The sequence below is a fragment of the Hyperolius riggenbachi genome, chromosome 6 (assembly GCF_040937935.1).
Source record: "Hyperolius riggenbachi isolate aHypRig1 chromosome 6, aHypRig1.pri, whole genome shotgun sequence".
In the NCBI taxonomy this organism is placed as follows: domain Eukaryota; kingdom Metazoa; phylum Chordata; class Amphibia; order Anura; family Hyperoliidae; genus Hyperolius; species Hyperolius riggenbachi.
The window spans coordinates 330,406,589-330,431,000 of record NC_090651.1 but is presented as its reverse complement, the minus strand read 5'-3'; the positions used below and the strand labels follow the sequence as shown (position 1 = coordinate 330,431,000).

The window sequence follows — 24,412 nt, the reverse complement described above, 5'->3', positions numbered from 1 at the left end:
AAATAGCAGATCACCCACATCCCTGTCCATGTATGCTGTAGGCTGCCCCCCATCTACACTACATCAAGTGGAAGTGTCCCCCTCCATGCAATGCACACTGGGAGACATAGTACATTAATGTAATCACAGGAGATGCGGTGGGCACATTAATGTACTACATCTCCCATCATGCATTGTGGTGGCAAGGGTGACACTTCCACCGCTGCAGCTATGAGTTGCAAGGAATAGACAGACACTGCGTCCAGGCTCATAATTTTCAGATTTAAGGGTGCATATACACACACAATCTTGATACTCCATATAGTATGAGGGCCAATCAAAATGATGTGTGTGTATGCACCCAAAGAGCAATTACTTCTGTTAGAACCTTTGTTAATGATGATCTACTGTTGAATGAAGATGCTTGCCAGATCTACCTATGCAAAAACGTGTAGGCTTGAGAAGAAATATTGTTATGTGACAAAATTAAACTTGTCTTGTAACGACGTGGGTACGAGTGTGTGCGATTAGGTGGATGAGGCTTTGCGTCATGCAACTGTAACAACCATGAGCAAATTGAGTAGGTAGTCTCTCACTACATGGGAGATAATTGGCCAATCCAAATTGGATGTGTATATACACCCTAAGGGCCCTTTTCCACCAGCACGTTTGCGCTGGCTGAATCGCAAATACGCAAACCGCTAGCGATTTTATAATCGCTACGGTTTGCTTTTTAACATAGGAATCGCGGTAGGTCATTTCCACTACCGCGATTCGTTTTTGCCGGGAACGTGAACGCGCGGCGGAGCGATATTTGCCGCGATTTTGCTATACAGTGCATAGCATAGCAAAATCGCGGCCGCGAACGTCGGGGAATCGCCGGTAATTGCAATCGCTAGCGTTCAGCGTGAACGCTAGCGATTGCTAGTGGAAAAGGGCCCTAAATGATCTTTTCTTCATTACAGTAGCTCAGCAGCAAAATAAACGGTAATTAAGAAAATCAGGATTGCATAGGAGTACAAGGCTTTTAAGCAGGAAGAACAAATATACGGATCCATCTGAAAATGGCGCCTGAGACATTGTTGCCGCTAATCCGTTTGCCGCTTATGGCTATTTAACGTTAAAGCCTTATTGTTATTTACCGTTAACACACAGAACCCTCTCTGTACCTATCCCTAACCCTAACCACCCCCTGGTGGTGCCTAACCCTAACCACCCCCTGGTGGTGCCTAACCCTAACCACCCCCTGGTGGTGCCTAACCCTAACCACCCCCTGGTGGTGCCTAACCCTAACCACCCCCTGGTGGTGCCTAACCCTAACCACCCCCTGGTGGTGCCTAACCCTAACCACCCCCTGGTGGTGCCTAACCCTAACCACCCCCTGGTGGTGCCTAACCCTAAGACCCCCCTGGTGGTGCCTAACCCTAACCTTGACAGTGGTACATTAAATCCATTCCCCGTTTTGCAGTTAAATAACGTCTGCAGTTTGGCTTATGTAGGGCGCTATTGTTAATAACAGTGTGTGCCACTATTGATAAATAACGTTAGTGTGTGCCACTATTGATAAATAACGTTAGTGTGTGCCACTATTGATAAATAACGTTAGTGTGTGCCGTTTTTCTTCTTTTTTTCCCTGTGCGCCATTATTATGCAGTACTAACGATAAATAGCGATAAGCGTATCTTTTTAATGCGTGGCCATTTTTATGCATAGGCGCTGTGCGCCATTATTCACTGATTCCGTGCTAGATGGCTGTGGATGCAGCTACACTGTGTCTGCCAGCAGATCATGTCACATGTGGCATGTGCTTCTCTGCCTGCCATGTTCTGCTCTGCCTCCTCCCTCCAGCTTTAAAGAACATGCCAGAACATTCTATAGCACGTCCTGTCAAATTTCCCAAGTCACTAACAGATGGGGGGGGGGGGGGGGTCTCTGCTTGAGAGCAGGAAGGAGTCTGCTGGTGTTAAAGATGAAAAGCAGCAAACAAGTATTCTGGTGCCAGCATTCATCACAGATTTTGGAAAGGCAAAAGATACAGAATTATCTTATGTTTGTTTCGACTACCCATGACCCGCACCTGCAACTCGCTACCCACAACCCGACCAGCACCTCGAATCAATTCCGGTACCCGAACCCAACCCACATTTCAGACCCGCATTTTCAGAGATGAAAAATACCATTTCTCAGTTTCTGCAGTATAATCCACACAATCCACACACGGTTTAATTTAGAGGTTACAAGATTTGCAAATTATAGTATTCTGTTTTTATTTATATTTTCACAACGTTACAACATTTTGCAAACAGGGTAGTAAAAGTCGACAGAAATCTTAGCAGTATGACAAGCAAATTTGTATGAGAGATACAAAAATATGGTATTTCAGCGCAAAGGTATATTTTGGTTTATTACATGGAGTGGGGAACACCGACTAAAGATACATATATACACACAGTACAGAACATTTTCTTAAAGGCTGCTTCATAGGCCTCCAGCTTATTCTTGGTAATGGGCTAAGGCTTCTCCAGTTGAATGTCTAAAGCCCGCAGTGTGCCCACATCCTCATACGTGGCCTGTAGACCACGAGAGATGTCCTCATAGAATGAGCAGTCCTCCAGGTTTAATCCCTGTGATTAAGATAGAAAAACGATAATGAAGGAGTCTAATTAGGGGCATAAGTACAAACAACAACATTTTTAACCCCTCTCCACAATATTTACACCCTTTAATCCTTCCACCTTGGTTACTGCATAACTCAGAGGCCCATCTTCCAACAGGTGTTGCCATTATTCCCCCCACTTATAATAATGACCATAACACCTTTTCTGGAATATAGACATCTATATTGGAGGGAATGACAGTAAGTAGTTGGGGGCCTTGAAAGCTTAGGGGGCCTCTGAAGTTGCAGTGGCTGCTTCCACTATAATTCCATCTAAATTATTTATATAAGTAGGCTCTGGTGCAGAAATGGTCAATATGAAGAGATTTCTGGAACAGTGTTCTGTGGTGTGATGAGACCAAATAAATCTATTTGGTTCAGAAGGGGTCAAGCGTGATTGGCAGCCACAGGTGAGGACTGGGAGTACAAAGACATGAAGTAGTCTTGCCTACAGTCAAGCATAGTGGTGGGAGTGTCATGATTTGGGGCTGGATGAGTCCTGCTGGCACTGGGGAGCTACAGTTTGAGGGAACCATGAACGCCAACATGTACTGTGACATACTGAAGCAGAGGACGATTCCCCCTTCCCTTCGGAAACTGGGCCATATGGCAGTATTCTAACATAATGACCCCAAACACACCTCCAAGACGGTCTCTGCCCTGCTAAAGAAACTGAGGGTGAAGGTGCTAAAATTGCCTAGCAGGTCTCCAGACTTAAACCTTCTTAAGCACCTGTGGGTCATCCTCAAACAGATGGTGGTGGTGCGCTTGGTCCCTAACATCCACTAGCTTTGTTAAGTCGTCATGGAGGAGTGGAACAGGATTCCAGTGGAAACCTGTGAAGCTTTTGTGAACTCCATGCCCAAGAGTGTTAAAGTGACCCTTAAGTAAAAAAAAAATTGGGTTCTACTCACCTGGGGCTTTCCTCAGCTCCCTGCAGCTGATCGGTGCCCTCGACGTGTCCCTCCGATCCTCCTGGTCCCGCCGGTGACCACTTCCGGTTTCGCCGTCAGGACCCGACAGTCTGAGAACGCAAGTGATTCTTCGCGTTCCCAGCCACAATAGCAGCCCTCTATGCTGCTAAAAACTGAAAAATATATTTGACTTTAAACTATTAATTTTCTTTAAAGAGAACCCGAGGTGTGTTTAAAGAATGTTATCTGCATACAGAGGCTGGATTCGCCTATACAGCCCAGCCTCTGTTGCTATCCCAAACCCCACTAAGGTCCCCCTGCACTCTGCAATCCCTCATAAATCACAGCCGTGTTGTGAGGCTGTGTTTACATCTTTAGTGTCAGTCTCAGCTGCTCCCCCGCCTCCGGTCCCTGCCCCCATCCCTTCCCTCCAATCAGCAGGGAGGGAAGGGATGCAGGCGGGGACTGGAGTTCTGCAGGAGGCGGGGAGAGCAACAGACTGACACTATAGAGATAAACACAGCCAGCTCTGACAAGCTGTTTGTCAGCAGCGTGGCTGTGATTTATGAGGGATTACAGAGTGCAGGGGTACCTTAGGGGGGTTTGAGATAGCAACAGAGACTGGGCTGTATAGGCAGATCCAGCCTCTGTATGCAGATAATATTCTTCAAACCCACCTCGGGTTCTCTTTAAACTGATATATTTCTTATTTTCAAATGTTTATATGAAGGAAAACACATGATGACAGAAAGGACCAGTGTGGATTGAATGATACAATTACATATTCTGCATATTTATTCTTTGCAGTATGCATGAATGGGGGTGTGGCAAGGGCATGAATCTGAGCCCCTCCCCTGAGTGTAAGAATAGAGGGGAGGGGCAAAGAGCTGATAATGCATGAGAGACTCGAAGAGGAGGAAGATGTCCAGACTGACAGGTACTGTTCAGACATCAGCTGTCAGCTCTGCATGGAGGAATCATCCTCCCCAGCCCTCCTGCTGCCCAAGGCCCGGGCCTTCCCACAAATCTGGCCCATGGCATGATTGGGGGAGTGTCAGGGTGCGTCTTAAAGGTGTCCTTCCTCATTTCAAAAAGTTGGGAGGTATGATCAAAGTTCACCCCACACACCCTGAACTTACCTTACACCTGAATCTCACCCCGCACAGCCAATCCAGTGTAGTGTATGTTCACTTTTAAAGAGAAGGTTCACAGACATGTTTAAACAAATAGAAATACTAATCCACTTACCTGAAGCTTCCCTCCAGCCCGTGTCAGGTAGGACGTGCCCTCGACGCCAATCCGGAGGCTCCCGTCTTCTCCGGTGGCTCACCCGACCTGCCCAGGCCGGCTTCCAGGTCGGGGTCTTGTGCGCTCCAACGTGCATCTCACGTGGTCACGCTGACATCATCGGACGTCCTCCAGGCTGTACTGCGCAGTAGTCCGTAGGACGTCTGATGACGTCAGCGCGACCACGTGAGACTCACGTTGGAGCGCAAGGAGAAGCCCGACCAGGAAGCCGGCCTGGCCAGGTCGGGTGAGCCACCGGAGTAGAATGGGAGCCTCTGGAGCGGCGTCGTGGGCACGTCCTGCCTGCCACGGGCTGGAGGAAGCCCCAGGTAAGTGGATTAGTATTTTTCTTTTAACATGTCCTTGAAACTTCCCTTTAAGAATACAATTTGAAAATGTATGGAATTCTTACCTCATAAAGATTCTCCCCTTCAGCCTGCTTCATAGATACTGAAAGATTCTCCAAGCGCTTCTGCAAGAGAGATGAAACCGTTAACACACTGAATCGGGGATGCTATAATCCAGTCAGGGCCGGCCCGCTCATGAGGCAGGGTGAAACATTTGCCTCAGGTGGTAGATCTGGGGGGGGGGGGCACCCACCGGTCCATGGATGCTGGGTGCCGCCCGCCGAGCTGGAGGGGTAGCTGCCCTGAATCCAGTATCTCCCAATGCCGGCACCTATGTTTCCCTATTCCTGTGCAGCTGCTTGGAGGGGAGGGGGGGGGGGGGGGAGCCTGTTTTTCTCTGTAGATAATATTCTTGTTCACTTTGGGTCTAAATCCTTGTACACATGCTAGACTGTTCTCAAGACTATTTTCTAAAATGGTTGCCAGCTCTATAAGGGATCACCATTATCTCTAATCACCACTGTGCAGTTATGACCACAATTGCAGCCTTAAAGTGAACCAGAGACGAATCACCCTCGTGTATTTTACCATATAGATCAGTGGGAACATTAGAGAAAACACCTACCCTGCTCTCTGCTTCCTTCTTCACTGCTCAGCCTGCTTCTAATCAGCCCTGATAAAATCCCCCACTGAGCAGTCAGTCTGGCTTTGCTCAGGAATCATTATAGCCGAACAGGGCCAGATTTGCACTTTCCAGCGCCCTAGGCCGGCTGTCGCCAACCGCCCCCTCCCCCCCCCCATTCTGTCCAACTAACTAGTGATCACTGATTGGAATGGGCTCCCCTCTGTTTTTCTGCTTTGTCCTTGTTCAATAAAGAAGCAGTGCATGCTCTGTCCACTCCACCTTAAATGTCAACAGTAGTTCCAAGAATTTAGAAGGCAGCCAAAATATCCCTTTCAATTCAAGGGTTAGTACATTGAATGTACACATGTAATAAAGGCACTCGGAAATTTGGATGCAGGGTGAAGCCGAAAATCATCTCAACCTGCTCCTGTAGAAGTCCCAGCGGCATTAATTACTATTAAATACTATTCCCCCTCCTGGCTACTGTGGACTCAAGGGATCAGACGTAATGGCGGCCAAAATACGCAGTTTTTTATATTAATTTCGGGTTCAGGCTTTTGACAGCGCCCAAATTTGTGCCACTACAGCCTTAATTCACACAGCAGAGTCTGGTGCACCCAAATTTACTGCCCTGCTTTTGCCTGTCTCACACTGAATATGTATATGCAAAGTTAAGGTAGCCATACATCTAGCCATGATAACCAGATTTGACCAACATACAAATTTCTCTCTAATCGAATCTTGCCGTTACCGCCGCACACCGATCGAGCAACTCTACATCTTGCAGGCTGCAGCATGTGTGATTGACTAATGCAACCAATTTGGCCCAAAAATGGTTGCATTGTCAGTGGGGCGTGCACTCGGTGGCTCTGGTTTTCATCAGATTATAATAATCGAATTCAGACATTGACTGGAGTATTGAGGCTACCCATTCTGGTAAAAGCAGCAGATTTCTGGCATCACTACAGGACAGTTACCTGACTCAAATGGTAATGGAATCAACTAGGGGGAATGAGTTACTGGATTTGATCATGTCTAATAGAACAGATAATTTATCAAATGTGCAGGTTCATGAACATTTGGGAAATAGTGATCACAACATGATAACGTTTGATCTGGTGACCGATAGGCCACGGGGCAGCGGGACCACTAAAAAACTATGAATTTTAGATAGAAAAGCAAAGTTCAATCAAATTAGGCAGGCACTAAGTTTGGTGAACTGGGATAATGTACTACAAGGGGAGGACACTGAAGGGAAATGGCAAGCTTTTAAACTTATTCTCAATCAATATCGTAGTATGTATATCCCATATGGAAACAAAATGTCTAGGAATAAAGAAAGGCCTCTATGGATGAATAGAAAGGTTAGAGATAAAATGAAGGAGAAAAAGAATGCCTATAAGGTCCTAAAACAGGAGGGGACCGAGGCTGCATTAAGCAATTATAAAGGAGTGCAATAAAAGTTGTAAAAAAGAAATTAGGCTGGCAAAGACTGAAGCTGAAAATCAAATCGCTAGGGATATCAAATCTAACCCAAAAAAGTTTTACAAGTACATCAACTCTAAAAAAAAGAAAGGTTGACTGTATTGGACTCCTAAAGGATGAGGGTGGGAACTCAATGGTGAATCACCAAGGTAAGGCAGAGTTATTAAATGCTTAAAAATTACAGATGCAGAAGAGTCTCAATCTTTCAATTGTAATATTAAATACCTAACGCAGGAAGAAGTGAAGGCAAGACTAAATAAATTAAAAATAGACAAGGCACCTGGCCCGGATGGCATGCATCCTCGGGTGCTAAAGGGATTAAGTTCAGTTATAGATAAACCCCTTTATCTTATCTTTTGTGACTCTCTTTCAACTGGCAGAGTCCCAGTGGATTGGCTTACAGCCCACGTTTTCCTATTATTTAAGAAGCAAAAAATCAGATCCAGGAAATTACAGACCTGTAAGCTTAACATCAGTCGTATGTAATCTATTTGAGGTGTTACTAAGAGATACTATACATGACTTCATAGTAGAAAATCTTATTTCTCAGCATCAACATGGGTTTACTAAAGACAGGTCCTGCTTGACTAACATGCTCAGCTTTTATGAGGTAGTGAACGCTAATGTGGATATTGGGAATACTGTAGATGTGATATACTTGGACTTTGCAAAGGCCTTCGACGCTGTTCCACACAAAAGTCTGGTGCAAAAGTTGAGGATGCAAGGACTAGGGAAGAGTCTGTGTGCATGGATAGACAACTGGCTAATGGACAGAAAACAAAAGAGTTGTGACTGTTAGCAGTGGGGTCCCACAGGGGTCTGTACTGGGTCCAGTGCTCTTCAATATATTTATTAATGAACTAGTAGATGCAGAAGAAATCAATGTTGCTATTTTTGCCGATGATACAAAATTGTGCAGAATCATCAACACTCAGGAAGATAGGGATATATTGCAACAGGATCTGGATAGGATGGCTATATGGGCACATGAATGGCAGATGAAATTCAATGTTGAAAAATGTAAAGTCATGCATTTTGGTCGTACCATTGGTCTAGCGCCATACAAAATAAATGGGATACAGTTGGGGACATCAAACTTGGAGAAGGACTTAGGAGTACTCATCGACAACAAGTTAAATAATCGTATTCAATGCCAAGCTGCTGCAGCTACAGCTAATAAAATTTTGGGATGCATTAAAAGGGAAATAAAAACTTGAGATGCTAGCATAATATTGCCCCTGTTTAACTCTCTAGTAAGGCCACATCTGGAATACGGAATTCAGTTCTGGGCACCACATTACAGGAAAAAATATTGCAGTTTTAGAGCAGGTGCAGAGACGAGCAACAAAATTGATACGTGGGATGGAAGGTCTCACTTACAAAGAAAGGTTAGATAAACTGGGTTTATTTAGTCTAGAGAAAAGACGCCATAGAGGGGATCTAATTAACATGTATAAATACATCAGAGGGCAATATAAAAGCTTGACGGATGAGCTTTTTGTCCCTAGGCCTTCTCAAAGGACTAGAGGACAAGATCTGCGCATGGAGGAAAAACGTTTTAGCCATTTATTTAGGAAAGGGTTCTTTACAGTAAGAGTGATTAAGATGTGGAATGCATTACCACAGGAAGTCGTTATGGCAAATTGTATACCTACATTTAAAGGGGGCTTAGATGCTTTCCTTGCATTGTAATATATCCATGGCTACAATTACTAAGTAATGCCCAATGATGTTGATCCAGGGATTTTATCTGATTGCCATCTGGAGTCGGGAAGGATTTTTTTCCCTTTTGGGGCTAATTGGACCATGCCTTGTGGGGTTTTTTTCACCTTCCTCTGGATCAACAGGGATATGTGAGGGAGCAGGCTGGTGTTGTACTTTGTACTCTGGTTGAACTCGATGGAAGTAGGTCTTTTTTCAACGCAAGTAACTATGTAACTATGAATCAGATGGTCGATCGGCCACCATTTCGCCTGGTGTATAGCCACCCTTAGAATAGGGATTAATGGGACCATGCACTTGGCTTCCTCACACACATGCATAGTTTGCCTATGACAATGCTCATTCACATACCTTGTACAGCAGGAAAGTCCCAGGTAAGATTGCACAAAACAGCAGAAAGACTCCCTCAACAGTGATTATTTTATTCTTGCTCGCTTCAGAGAAGGGAAAGAAAATGTATACAGGAGGATCTGAAATGCAGAGAGAGACAGGTTACACAAAGTCTTCCAGTGTGTGTCTTCCAGGTTTATGTCAAATGTGTCCCGAGTAGCATACATTGAAGGCTGGAAATCTAGACTAATTTGTTTCGGAACCCCACAATACAATTGGCAGTAGCCAGAGGGCAGCACTGATGGGGCGGTTGGCCCATGTTGCCAGATGAAGCTGGTTCATCAGACGGCATGGGCCCTGGAGTAGCACTCCAAATCATGGGGGGCTTCATCGCATTTCCCACTCCCATGTTCACCTGCAGGATTACTGAAGAGCTGCCCCCACCCTACGGAACTCCTCCACCGCCCAACAGACTCACACTACAACACATTCAAGCAAGCCCTCAAAACCCACCACTTCAAGATGGCCTACTCACCTACCACGCAGCAACTCACGGCTGAATATTCATTCTACAGCCCTACCTATTGTGTCCATTCCCCCTCTAATTGTAACAAACATTGGAGAGGCAGTTGCGGTGAACAGCGCTACCACCGCAGCTGCCTCCAGTTTTCTGCCTAGCAATCTATCCGTGCCTCGGGCGTCTAGCACGCTGAGGCCGGGTTTGTCAGCTGCACATAAGGTCGCCTTATCACGTGCGCGCGCGCGCACAGGCAGGACCTTTATGAGGGGAGGATGCGCGTCAGCTGACCATCCGGTCGGCTGACATCATGAGACACTCGCCGCTCCTCATTGGCTGAGAGGAGGGGGCGTGCCAGAGGGGTCTCCTCTGCTTCATAAGCCTAGCTGAATCACTCGCAACTTGTCTGCTGCTGCGAATACTTGGTGTTAGCGCTCATACCTTAGATAGTTCCGGTGTGCTTTGATCCGGGAGGAAACCGGGATTTCACACAAGATAGGAATTGTTTGATAGCTATAAAGATTATTCATTACTGTGTTATCTGTGCATGACTCTGGCTTGTTCTGACTACTCTTCTGCTCAGTGATTCTGTACCTCTGCCCATCTGATCTTGCTGCCGACTCTGCCTGTTCAAACCTTCCTGTCTCTGCCTTCCGATTTTGTACTGCATCTGTCTGTTTGTTGCCAACCCGATTAGTCTGACCACTCTACTCTCACCAGAGGGCCCTTGACTCTGGTGAGGGGCGCTGTACTGTTAGTATCCACCAGCTCCTCTGGTGAGGTATAGCTAAACCTATCAGTACTACTGTGGCTGGAAAGTGTAATGGTTAAGGGCTCTGCCTCTGACACAGGAGACCTGGGTTCGAATCTCGGATCTGCCTGTTCAGTAAGCCTGCATCTATTCAGTAGGAGATCTTGGGCAAGTCTCCCTAACACTGCTACTGCCTATAGAGCGCGTACTAGTGGCTGCAGCTCTGGCGCTTTGAGTCTGCTAGGAGAAAAGCGCAATATAAATGTTCTGTGTTTGTTTGTACTGCTGCACCAATCACTATACTTTCTATTGCTGTCACATCAGCTGTCTGATATACCTGCATTATAGGTGATTCTGCAGATCACCTAATAATCAGAACTCTGTTTCTTGCTGACACAAATCGTTACACTAATGCTGGGAATACACTGTGCGTTTTTGCGACTCGATTCTGCCGCCCGATCGATTCCCCGCTCGATTTTGCACCCGATTCTCTTATCTTCCATTCGTTTTTCTCATCTTTTCCCATTGTACCCTATGCGAAATCGAGCGGGCAAGAGATTGGTCATGTCGGAAATTATCAATCGAGCCATCTAAATGGCTCAAAAACGTACCGTGTATTCCAAGCATTAGATTGTAAGCCTTTGGCAGGATCCTCCATTCCCTAGTGTATTCTACATGATCATGTGCCCCAATCATTGTGTTCAACGCATTTCCCAGGATTTCCCAAGAGCGGCCCCCACCCTATGGAACTCTTCCACCACCCATCAGACTCGCACTCTACAACACACTCAAGCAAGCACACCACTTCAAGATGGCCTACTCACCTACCACACAGTAACTCACGGCTGAATACTCATTCTACAGCCCTACCTACTGTGTCCATTCCCCCTCTTAGATTGTAAGCCTTTGACAGGGTCCTCCATTCCCTGGTGTATTCTACATGATCAGGTGCCCCCATAATTGTGTTCCTTTCCTATGACAGCCTCGTGTTTGAATAACTGGACCTACCTAACCAGCCCCAAATCGCATGATCATGTATCTTGTACGGTTTTGCCTTGTATAAAAAAAAACTTTGTCCAATATTGTATAACCTTGATAACTTATGGCCGCCATCCTTTGTACCATTGTATATATTTATTGTCAAGCGCTGCATAATATGTTGGCGCTTGATAAATAAATAATTATACTAAGTGTCTCATTTTAGGCCAAGTTTTGTAAGCATTTAATACTACTATTGTAGAGTAATTATGCATAAAACATTAAGTAAGATGGCTTCAGACTAATGAGGTGCGAAGGCAGCTTTTGCTTGAGGAAAATATGGCAAATCCATGAACTGATGAAGCGCGGATTTTTTTAAAATCTAAACTTTTTAAAGGATACACAAGTGGTACTTAAAGTGAACCAGAGACGAAGCACCCTCATGTATTTTACTATATATATCAGTAAGAACATTAGAGAAAACACTTACCATGCTCTGTTTCATCCTCACTGCTAAAAGTGTCTGTTATCAGCTGTGATAAGAATCCCGGACTGAGCATTCAGTCTGGCTTTGCAGGGAATAATTATAGCTGAGTCATTATAGCAGAGCCACAAGGGGGCAGGCTTGGGCTTGAAAAGACACCAGAGAAGACAGACTCAGCTATAATCTTTCCGTAGGAAAGCTAGACTGAGTGCTCAGTTGGGGATTCTTATCAGAGGTGATAACAGCCAGATTAAACAGAGAACAATGAAACAAAGAGCAGATTAGGTGTTTACTGTCATGTTCTCACTGATTTATAAGGTAAAATACAAGAGGGTGCTTCATCTCTGGTTCTCTTTAAAGGGGCACTATGGTGAAAAATTGTAACATTTAAAATATGTGCAAACAGACAAATAAGAAGTACATTTCTTTCCCAGAGTAAAATGAACCATAAATTACTTTTCTCCTATGTTGCTGTCACTTACAGTAGGTAGTAGAAATCTGACAGAAGCAACAGGTTTTGGACTAGTCCATCTCTTCAAAGGGGATTGTCAGCAAGGCTTTTATTCTTTATTAAGATATTCCATATAAAGGATTTAAACAATGAAGCTGGCCAGCTTTCCGTCTCGCTACAGTTTTTTGACAGTTGGACAGAGCAACTGCCATTCACTAAGTGCTTTTGAAAATAAATAAATCCCTGAGAATCCCCTATGAAGAGATGGGCTAGTCCAAAACTTGTCACTTCTGTCAGATTTGTACTACCTACTGTAAGTGACAGCAACATAGGAGAAAAGTAATTTGTGGCTCATTTTACTCTGGAAAAAATGTACTTATTTGTCTATGTTTGCACATATTTTAAATTTTACAATTTTCCGCCATAGTGCCCCTTTAAGGCTGGCCTTTTACTTACCTGGGTCTTCTTCCTGCCCCCATAGTCTTATTGTTTCCTTGCTATCCACCTGCTACCCATCCTCAATGCGTGCACAACTGCGCATGGGCTGACCCAGCAGCACACCCACTTTATCGTGCTCTCTGCAAAAGGAGCACAATCAAGAAGTGGCCAGGTCAGCGCATGTGCAGCAGGGTTGACTTGGCTACGTCGTGGACTTTACCAGACCACACACTGGATCTAGGAAGGGGACTGGAAGGACAGCGAGGGACCTACAAGACTTTGGAAGCTGGAAGAAGCCCTAGGTAGGTAAAAGGGCAGTTAACACATACAGTTAATGTATAACTTAAAAATGCCAAAATAAATGCATATTAAAAAAAAAAAACTTGTGCCCAATCTTGGATTTTTACATCATGCTTTCTATGTACCAGTTGGAACTCACCCTTCACTCTCAGGTAGGTCCCACAAGAACTGTAATTTTTTCCCCCTTCTGTCACGCGGCAGATGTATATCCCGCTGTCATTCTTCATGGCACTGATTATTTCCAGGGGAGCTGTATTGCTCTCTAAACGACGATCAGTCCAGCAACATTGTGTCACGCAGTTTGAGCCGTTCACTTTATGGATCCATGTAATAGTCACGCTTTCATTGGACTCATAATTACAAGGAATGTTAGCATCCTGTCCAACAGTGACAGTGATGGAGGTGGGAACCAACTGCATCTTCAGTCCTTCACATGGAATTCCTAGGAGAAGCCAGCTCAAGGTTAGCATCAAAAAAATGTGTATCTAGAAAAGGAACATGTAGATGTACATGCATAGGGCCTGGTTTACTTAGCCATCAGAGATCAGCGTAGATCGTCCTTCACATACCCTGCAAATTTAGCGTTTCTAGCAAAGGGGGCTTTGCTATTAACCTATATGCAGATGACACCCAGATTTACCTCCATACCACTGACCTCTCCACCACCACCATGGAGAAGGTATCCTCTGGCCTCTCAGCCATTTCATCCTGGATGTCTGCCAGGTTCCTAAAATTAAACCTGGATAAGACTGAACTCCTAATCTTCCCGCCATGTGCTGCCTCACCCCCCACTGACCTCTACGTCACTGTAAATGGCACAATCATTCATCCAACCACACAAGCCCGCTGCCTGGGTGTCATCCTGGACTCGGCCCTCTCCTTCACCCCCCACATCCAAACCGCAGCTAGGGCCTGCTATTTCCACTTACGCAACATCTCCAACATCCGGCCTTTCCTGACCCCAGACACTGCCAAACACCTTGTCCATGCCCTCATCTCCCGCCTGGACTACTGCAACTCCCTCCTGTCAGGCCTCCCTCAAAACCGCATAGCCCCCCTACAATCTATCATGAACGCAGCAGCCAGACTCATCTACTCCTCCCACCGCTCTGTCTCCACGACTCCCCTACGCAAATCCCTTCATTGGCTTCCAATTCACTTCAGAATTAGCTTCAAGATCCTATGTTTGGCCTACAAATCCATACACAAGTCCTGCCCAACCTACATCTCTGACCTGGTCAGCAGATATACACCTGGCCGCCCACTTCGCTCCTCCAACAACCTCCTCTTAACCAGCCGACGCATCTCGCACTCCCATGCACGACTGCAGGACTTCACTAGAGCTGCCCCCATCCTGTGGAACTCTGTCCCACTGCCCATCAGGCTCGCTCCCACCTTCAAAAAAGCACTCAAAACTCACCTCTTCAAGGAGGCCTACATCGACTCAACACTGCCCTAATCCTTTCTGCCAATAACTTCTTGCTGCACCCCCTCCTTTTGCATCACCAACCCCTCCCTCTAGATTGTAAGCCTTTGGCAGAGCCCTCTCCCCTTGTGTATCATACTTTACTGTGTGCACTTTACCCAGAATTTGGAACTTGTAATTTTACCACTCCAGTTTATGATCTGGCATTGTACTACTGTCTGCATTGTGTTGTGTATCTTTTTGCTATTACCTGTATTGTTGTATTTATTGTCTATTACCTGTATTGTTCTGTCACCCCTGTTATTGTCTGTAACCCTATTTATTGTACAGCGCTGCGTAATATGTTGGTGCTATATAAATCTAATAAATAATAATAATAAAAATTGACGGACCTGGAAACATTTCCCACACTCAGAACTAGACCATTAAAATTGGATTTTCTCAAAAACGACAGTCTTTTTGAAAAAAAAAATCCTCTTGTACACACTGTCCTTCGCATACCCTGTGAATTTGGCATTTCCAGCACATAAGGGGGCTTTGCTATTAACTGCTAAATTCGGCGGCCATTGACTTTAATGTAATATGCGAACACAATTTTTTCTAAAAAAATATGTTTGTTAAACGCAAACGGCCCAAGTTTGCCAGACACTTTTCGGGCCATCTCTATCTGCTTCTAGTAGATCTTTAAGTTCATACAGACACAGAAAAAGATCACCTGCAGGGATAGGGTGTAACAGCTGCCCAGGCCCTCAAGCAAAATGGGAAACCCTGCTTCTGCCCCCTCATCTGCTTCGCAGTGTAAGCAAAAATATTTACCAGCTCCTGCTGCATAGGTTTCCTCTTCCTCCTGACCACCGCTCTATGCTGCATACCCGGCTCTCAATGCCTGTCATGAGATTTGGAGTATGCAGTATAGATCAGGTGGCTGCCAGGAGGAAGAGGAGACCTGACTCAATGCTGGGACAGGTAATTACTACTACACTGGTCCATGCACTAATCTGCAAGGTGGGAGTGAGAAGGAACGGGCCCCCACCAGTTACAAGGTTTGCAGGGGATATGGTTACATCACTAATAGGGACTCTCTTGTAGAGATGGCCCGAATGGTTCCAGGCGAACTTCCGGTGGTTCGCGTTCGCCATGTAAGGCGAACTTTCCAGGAAGTCCGGTTCGCCCCCATAGTGTACCATTAGGGTCAACTTTGACCCTCTACATCACAGTCAGTAGGCACATTGTAGCCAATCAGGCTACACTCCCTCGTGGAGCCACTCCCCCCTTATAATTATTGCCGCTTTGGGTCTGCCAGGAGAAAAGCGCAATATAAAGGTTCTGTGTTTGTATAAAAGGCAGGCTCTGCCAGCCATTACACTCACTCGTGTGCCTACATTAATTAGAGAAGGGACAGCTGCATCAGACTCTCTCATAGGGAAAGATTATTTAGGCTGTTGTAGGCTTTTTAGCTTGCTCCTTGCTGATTCTTATTGATAAAATAGCCCCCCGCAACAGCTCTTTTGAGAGCTAATCTTGTTCTTGTGATCTATTTTTTTTCTGTGTGTCCCACTGACACTTGTGTTGCATAGACAGCCTTGCTAATTCATACTGTATGTGTGCCACTGCCAGCCAGGCACAGCACATTTAGTGACTACCTGTGTGTGTGACAGGTGCACATTGTAATACCCAGTACTGCATATACCTACTTGTGTTCAGTGCACCCATCTCATCACTGCATATACCTACCTGCTGTGTTCAGTGAACCCACCTCATCACTGCATATACCTACCTGTTGTGTTCAGTGAACCCACCTCATCACTGCATATACCTACCTGTTGTGTTCAGTGAACCCACCTCATCACTGCATATACCTACCTGTTGTGTTCAGTGAACCCACCTCATCACTGCATATACCTACCTGTTGTGTTCAGTGAACCCACCTCATCACTGCATATACCTACCTGTTGTGTTCAGTGAACCCACCTCATCACTGCATATACCTACCGGTTGTGTTCAGTGAACCCACCTCATCACTGCATATACCTACCGGTTGTGTTCAGTGAACCCACCTCATCACTGCATATACCTACCTGTTGTGTTCAGTGAACCCACCTCATCACTGCATATACCTACCTGTTGTGTTCAGTGAACCCACCTCATCACTGCATATACCTACCTGTTGTGTTCAGTGAACCCACCTCATAACTGCATATACCTACCGGTTGTGTTCAGTGAACACACCTCATCACTGCATATACCTACCTGTTGTGTTCAGTGGCACGCTTTGCGGACATTCAGCAGAGAAACAACTTGCCGGTGAGACGCTTGATATGTGATAGCCTGACTCACTGGAATTTGACCCTGGTCATGTTCTCTCGCTTGCTAGAACAGGAGAAAGCCGTCACCCAGTACCTGTACAATTACAGTAGAAGGACACAATCTGGGGAGATGGGGATGTTGTGGCCCAACAACTGGACATTGATGCGAAATGCATGCAGGCTCATGCGGACGTTTGAGGTTACCAACCTAGTGAGTCGCAGTGAAGGCACCATCAGACTTGCCCTCCATAACAGATTCTCGTTAAAGGATTTAAAGTTGATTCATTTCACATATACAGCAGGGCCTCAAAAAGTCCTCCTGTATTGTTATTTTTGGTCACTACTACCTCAGGACGTGCATGCCTGCCTGCTGCCTTCCTTGGATGTGTGTCGTGGTAGCTGTTTTAGGCTCCAACTCCGGACCGGAATCGAACAAGAATTCCCTGGCCATTACCCATGGTCACCATGGTACTGAGAAAGTACCATAGAAAGTTTCACACAGTTGAATGACTTGCCCTCCATAATAACACATTCTTGGCAAATGCTTTCAATTTGGTTCGTCTTGCGCTGGGTCAAGGGTCCATCTGACCACAGATGCCTGGTCTGCAAAGCACGGGCATCCATTACTTATACAGCATGGGTCTCAGGCTCCCACTCTGGACCGGAATAGAACCCCGATTCCCCGGCCATTACCTGTGGTCACTCACAATGGCAGATTTACCCTCCATAACAGATTCTCACCTCCTTGAGGTGACCAACCTGGTGAGTCGCAGTGAATGCACCATCATACATCAGGATTTAAAGTTGATTCATTTCACATATACAGCAGGGCCTCAAAAGTCCTCCTGTATTGTTATTTTTGGTCACTACCTCGGGACGTGCATGCCATGCCTGCTGCCTTCCTTGGATGTGTGGGGGTGGTAGCAGTTTCTCAGGCTCCCACTCCGGACCGGAATCGAACCAGGATTCCCCGGCCATTACCCATGGTCACTCGCAATAGCAGACTTGCAGGCAATGAACAGCAAGCAGAACAAGTATTTAAAAAAATAGATATAAGCTTTAACAATGGTAGAGAAACAACCATTGAAAGTTGATAAGGCAGTCAAACATTACCTGACATCACTGAGTGAGGAAGAGCAATCTCGCCATGGTACGCACCAGTCCAGCACGGCTGTCACTACGCAAACAGCTGTTTGCGGTGCATTACACAGTGAGTTTGGTGTGTCAGTATGAAGCAGTACTCTAATTACACTCCCTGATTGATGTATACACATGCAAGATGTTTTAAAGCACTTTAGGTCTGCAATTTAGCATTCAATGTGATTTCTGCCACTAAAACGCTGCTTTACGTCAAATCCAAATATTTCCCCGGGGCTTTTGGCGTCCATCCCACTCATCCATGCAAAAACTCAGATGTTAGAAACATCTGAAACATCTTTTCCATCACTTTTGTGGCCAGCATATGTGTTTCTAGTTTTCAAAGATCGCCTCCCCATTGAAGTCTATTGCAGTTCGTGAAAGTTCGCATGATCCGAACCTGTCGCGGAAGTTTGGGCCATCTCTACTCTCTTGTGACAGTTCGGGACTGAGTGCTATACAGATGCGTAGGGGAGACTACAGCCTCAGGACCTGGTTGGTTGCTATGGAGGTAGGAGGGGGGGGGGGGGGGAGACGACAACATGGAGTGGCTTCTGGTGAGAGGGGCAAGATGGAGAACAAAGCACTCTGAATTACCAAGAAGTCTATACACAACATTCTCGCCAGAAAGGTTCCTAATTGATCGCCTTAAACGAGAACCATCTAGCAAGTGTGCAAGGCTTTTATTTACGGATAACACTGCTTGGCCAACCTGGAGTAATAATATGCTCCGATTAACTAACACAGTGTCAGAGCCAAGCCTCTTTGCTCTCTTAGGCAAACTTTATTGTGCTTCCCCTTCTCTTCCATCACTTTTGCAGGGCATCTCCCAGCTTCCTCCGTGATTGCACAATGGGAAGGGGAGTTAGACGAGAGATGCTGAGCAGCCAAGATGAACATTGATTTGTTGGGTTGAAGACTATTTGGTGTTCAAATTCGGCAAAGTGTGTTCAGAACACCTAAATCCTCCCGATGACCACTGTTCAGCAATGAACAAGCAGATAAACTCAGGATTTGTTCACTTATTTGTGTTTCATGACCGGGAGGAGGAAGCATTGGAGTCACATGAAACTCGATGTGACATGTAATTGAGTGAACTCCTCCTGAACCTGTCTGCTTGTAAGGCGGTTATTGGGAGAATCTGAGTGTTCTGAACTCACTAGTCAGGACAGCTGATGCAGTCACTCTACCCCAGTCATTGTGACGATAAGCACCAAGCAGGAGTGTATAGAGGAGGGACTAAAAGTTTGAGGAATGCAGGAGCCTCTTCATTCCCCAGTTTATAGTGGCCCTATTCTCAGCTGTGCCACAGTTGGCTACACCAATAATCTGGTTCCCACAGGACACTAGCCATGCACTTAATACACCTCTGATCTGCAGTGACCAATTCCAATCATGTGCTGAGATTCCTGTGTATTCAATGCATTTGATTGGATATTTAAATTGGTCACAGTTAAGGTGGCCACACCATACAATTTTTGAAATATCTGTTCAATTCAAGAATAGCAATCATTTTTCTGACAGATTTCAAAAATCTGACCATTTTTCGATCGGCTGATAAGGAGTGCCGGCGGGGACCAGCGGAAATTGATTCGCGTGGACGAGCGGGGACGTGGCGGGAGTCGAGCCGGCGGCTAATCGGCCGCTGGATCGACCCATGTATGCCCAGCATAGCAGCTGGAGGGCCAAGTTTGCCCATGCCTGGTTTAGCCTGTCTAATTCTCCCTCATCTGTGACTAATTACCACTATAATTTGATCTCAGCTTTGTCAGCTCAGGAATCTCCTCTGCTAATTTGTAAACACAGGATGTTAACCCTATGTCTGCTACCATGAAAGCAGGAAGTAGACTGCAGATTTATTGCAAGATTTGTATCAGCTGTAACCTGTAAACCTGAACTGAAAATTAAAAGTCAAAATAAGCATGTACACGTCTTTCTGACCTCCCTCACAGTCTACTCATTGGACTCTCTTCTCCTGCATCCTGTTTGTCCACTGTGGTCAATGGAATTTTCCGTCCTCCATTTTGAAAGTGGCAATGACCCTGTGACAGCTTCCGGGTCAGCAGGCTGTTAAACTAATATCACCCACTTGAGCCATGGGGAAACATGGATATTACCTTGCTCATCAGTTGCCCTTTCAGTTATAGCTGACAGCCACTACTATATAACTGACAGGAACTGGTATATTTCAGTTCTGACAAAATGTTGTCCGAACTAGAAGGAATCATTGTTAGAAGAATATGGTGAGCTTCTGAGAGGAACTGATAGTGAGGCAAGTCTAATATTCATCTGCAGGTACATCATGTGCTTATCAAATACAATAAAACCTAACTGTCCCTGCGTCATCCACTTTCCCTGTCTGTCCATAGCTTTTGTACTGTGCATGTGCGCAGTACAGAAAGCCGTTGGGACGGGAGGTGAGGCCAGGGAGCAGGGCGACCGTGTGTGCGGTGGGCTCGTGCTCTGAGTGCGGCAGTAATTTAACTACCTAGAGTCCATTTTTAAACTGCCTTAGGTAGACTAGTTTTAAATAATTTGACTGAGTTCAGGCTCCCTTAAAGGTTTTTATGCTGTTGCATATCTTTTAAAGCAGAGGAACTACTGAGCTCAGGTCCGCTTTAATGTCCAGTCTCCATTGCACATTTTACTGCGTACATTATGCAAATGACCACTGAATCCAGCCTCGCTTTTTTTCTGCTCTTTATTTCAGAAAATCACATCCACATATACAGTATTCTATAAAAAAAAAAAGATAATCAACCAAATTATAACACATAAGCAAGAAGGAGCAAGATGGAGGATTCTGCCCCTCTGAAATCATGTAGCTGCTCTGGCTCACAGCCTCTCTACTCCTCTCTGGGGAGTCACAACATGCTATATACTGTTACCAGATGTATCCTGTTCCTCTTTCTATGCCTATTTCTTTGTATAAAGACTAGAGTAATAACCTTTTTGACAATGTTTGCCATATATGGCCCGATATTCAATATTCAGAGCGCAACAAGTGGGGACTGACCAGTGCCAGGCTGCCTGGATAGAGGTATGGGTCCAGTTCCAGGCCAAGTAGTAAGCCCAGATTTAGTGGCTCTAAATCGGCCCCATTTCTATAAACGCTTCAGCTTCATCAAAAGTTCTGAAGTCAGGACCTGTCCTAAATCAGATGTGTTAGCATTGCTGCAGGCTGCTTGCATGCTGGGATTCATAGTTCTAACAGCCCTTCCATCTATTGCCCCCTGCATTCTGTTTTGCAATCCATGATGAAACAAGGTGTAACTGTTTAAAAGGAACCTGGAGTGAGAGATATAGAGGCTGTCATTTTTATTTCCTTTTTAAAAAGGACCACTATCGCAAAAAAAGTAGGCAGTTAAAATCTGACAGAACCGACAGGTTTCGGATCATTCCTTCTCATGGGGATTCTCAGGGTCCTTGTTTTCAACCGCATTTCCTGAACAGCAGTTGCAAAGTCTAAAGGGGCCCATACACTGGTCAATTTCAGCCATCGATCTATCAGAAATCGATTCTTTCAAATCTATCAATCGATTTGTGGCCGATTTCGATCAAATTGATTTGACAGGATGGAAAATCTAGGTCAATCAGCTGTTGGCAGCAGATCGATGGCCCATAGAGTTGCATTGGATCCAATGGTCCAATAACGCATTTAGATCGATTTCCAATAGATTTTATTCTGAAATCTATTGGAAATCTGTTCCTAGTGTGTGGCACACATCAGATAGATTCCTGTCAGATTCAACTTGACAGGCATCTGACAGAAAGCTATCTGATGGTCGAACCTGCTGCAAATCTATAAGTGTATGGCCACCTTAACTGATAAAATAGTGTGCAAGTGAGTAGGGAGGCTGGCTGGTATATTACTATTTTGGCAGTTAAACTGCAGTTCAGGAAATGCGGTTGAAAACAAAGAAAACCTTGAGAATCCCCCATGAGGGGATGGGCTGGCCCAAAACCTGTCGGTTCTGTCAGGATTTTAACTGCCTACTTTTTTCATGATAGTGGTCATTTAAACAATGCCAGTTGCCTGGCAACCCAGCTGATCTATTTGGCTCCAGTAGTGCCTGAATTGCACACCAGAAACAAGCATGCAGCACAAAAATGTCAAACGCCTGATCTGCTGCATGCTTGTTCAAGGTCTATGGCTAAATGTATCAGAGGCGGAGGATCAGCAGGAATGCCAGGCAACTGGTATTGCTTAAAAGAAAATATGGCAGCCTCCATATACCTTCAGGTTCCTTTCAAGCAAGCAGCACTCACCTGAAAGGGCCACCAGGAACAAGCATAGAGTAACAGGCCCTGGTATACATGGGTCACTGGCCGACATTCTCTGGTCTCTGTAGTCTTTCCCTGGTAATGATACAGAAGAAGTCAGGACACTGGTGGCCCTAGCAGCTGCACTCTGCTGTCTTCTTGTTACTTTTGTCTGTTGGTGTGACAGATGAGGAAGGTGGGGAGTGAGAACAGGAGATCTGCTCCACTGATTTGCAGAACACAACTGTGATACAAACCCAAACAGATGCATATATTTATGTGTGTGCAGCTTGTAGGAGATAATTGTTCCAATACTTAAAATACACGAGATCACCTGATTCAAAACACTGAAGTGAAAGCTATTTCTGCATCCAGCTCTATATAATAGATAATAATAATAAAATTACATTCATGCCTCTTGGATTTAGTCATTTTAATTAAGGCAGAGTTTGTGAACTGGAAATAGTTACAATATCTTCTTTACTGATTGATGATAGATTCATTCTTATCAAGGCGGCACATGATATGCCCATGCGGGCAGTGCGGATGTCACTCCATCGCACAACTATTCTAAAATAGTCAAAAGTATGGATCCATCTGAAAATGGCGCCTGCGAATAATGGCGCACGGTGTTGGCGCTAATCCGTTTGCCGCTTATCGCTATTTAACGTTAAAGCCTTATCGTTATTTAGCGTTAACACACAGAACCCTCTCTGTACCTATCCCTAACTCCTAAACTCCCCTGGTGGTTCCTAACCCTAAGACCCCCCTGGTGGTGCCTAACCCTAAGACCCCCCTGGTGGTGACTAACCCTAAGACCCCCCTGATGGTGCCTAACCATAAGACCCCCCTAGTGGTGCCTAACCCTAAGACCCCCCCCAGTGGTGCCTAACCCTAACCTTGACAGTGTTACATTAAATCCAGTCACCGTTTTACAGTTAAATAACGTCTGCAGTTTGGCTTATGTAGGGCGCTATTGATAAATAACGTTACTGTGGGCAATAACGTCTGCTGTTTGGCAAATGAACGGCACTATTGATAAATAACGTTAGCGTGCCGTTTTTCTTTTTTCCCTGTGCGCCATTAATATGCAGTACTAACGATAAATAGCGATAAGCGTATCTTTTTAATGCGGCGCCATTTTTATGCATAGGCACTGTGCGCCATTATTCACTGATCCGCAAAAGTATTGGCAAGCACCCAATGGGGATAGGATGTGTGCTGAGCAGATTTGATCCTGCCCGTTATCCAATGGGGCCACACTTGTCCTACTTGTGATAGTAGAAAGAGCTGCAGTAAGACAGAGCACATTAGAATAGGTTTAGGAACTTGTAGGATGGTAGAAAAAAGGATGACATTTTTGTTACAGAGTCTTTTTAAGCTGTGAACAAGGTTGCCATCCCCAGCGACAGACTGTTCCTTTATCAACCTATATAGGTACTATAGAGCGTGCCTATACAGCTTGATAAAGGAACAGTCTTCCACATTAGTGGTTTGTTGCTGGTGAAGGCTTCCTCTCTGTCTTTCACTCTAAGGGCTTGTTCACACTAAGTTTTTTTTTTTTTTAAGCGCTGACGCTTTATAAAATAATCGCTTTAAAAGCGTTTGAGCAATGTTGCTTTATGCGAGTGTCCTCACATGAGCATTCCAAGTGCAAAAGCGGGTCCTGCACCATTTTCTGAGCATTTGGGTTTCAATGCAAGGAATAGGGAAATCTCAAAGCGCTTGAAAAAGCGATTTGGTGGGCACTTTCAAAAAAAATTACATTGAAATTATTCAGTTCCAGGTCAAAGTTCTCTTTCTGAAGACAGACAAAAGCACTTAAAGCTCTTAACATAGCACAAATTGCTCTGAAAGTGCAGGGAAAAGTGCTCAGCTATTGAGCTGGCGATTACTAATGTGAATAAGGTCTAAAAGTTTTAATTTACTTTGCATGATTTGTCTAGCAGCATGCGATACGCATACCATTCTAGTCGTTTGAACAGCTAATAGGTTGGCGCATGCATGTAGAAAAGC

The 24,412-nt window shown here is 45.2% G+C and overlaps 1 protein-coding gene across 4 annotated transcripts in view; it reads right to left on the bottom strand.

Moving 5' to 3' along the window:
• Positions 1–2,274: 2,274 nt before the first annotated feature.
• CD79A (CD79a molecule) overlaps positions 2,275–24,412 on the bottom strand; it is a 148,440-nt gene continuing 126,302 nt past the window's right edge. For 3 of the 4 annotated variants that reach the window (XM_068243065.1, XM_068243063.1, XM_068243064.1), the window contains exons 3-6: positions 13,404–13,706; positions 9,367–9,485; positions 5,249–5,308; positions 2,275–2,603 (exon numbers count right to left, since the gene is read on the bottom strand). In XM_068243065.1, the coding sequence (XP_068099166.1) occupies positions 2,490–2,603; positions 5,249–5,308; positions 9,367–9,485; positions 13,404–13,683 (573 nt within the window). In that variant the 5' untranslated portion in view covers positions 13,684–13,706 and the 3' untranslated portion in view covers positions 2,275–2,489. Of the gene's footprint in view, positions 2,604–5,248; positions 5,309–9,366; positions 9,486–13,403; positions 13,707–22,402; positions 22,614–24,412 lie in introns of those variants that run through there. The other variant, XM_068243062.1, reaches the window with a different exon arrangement.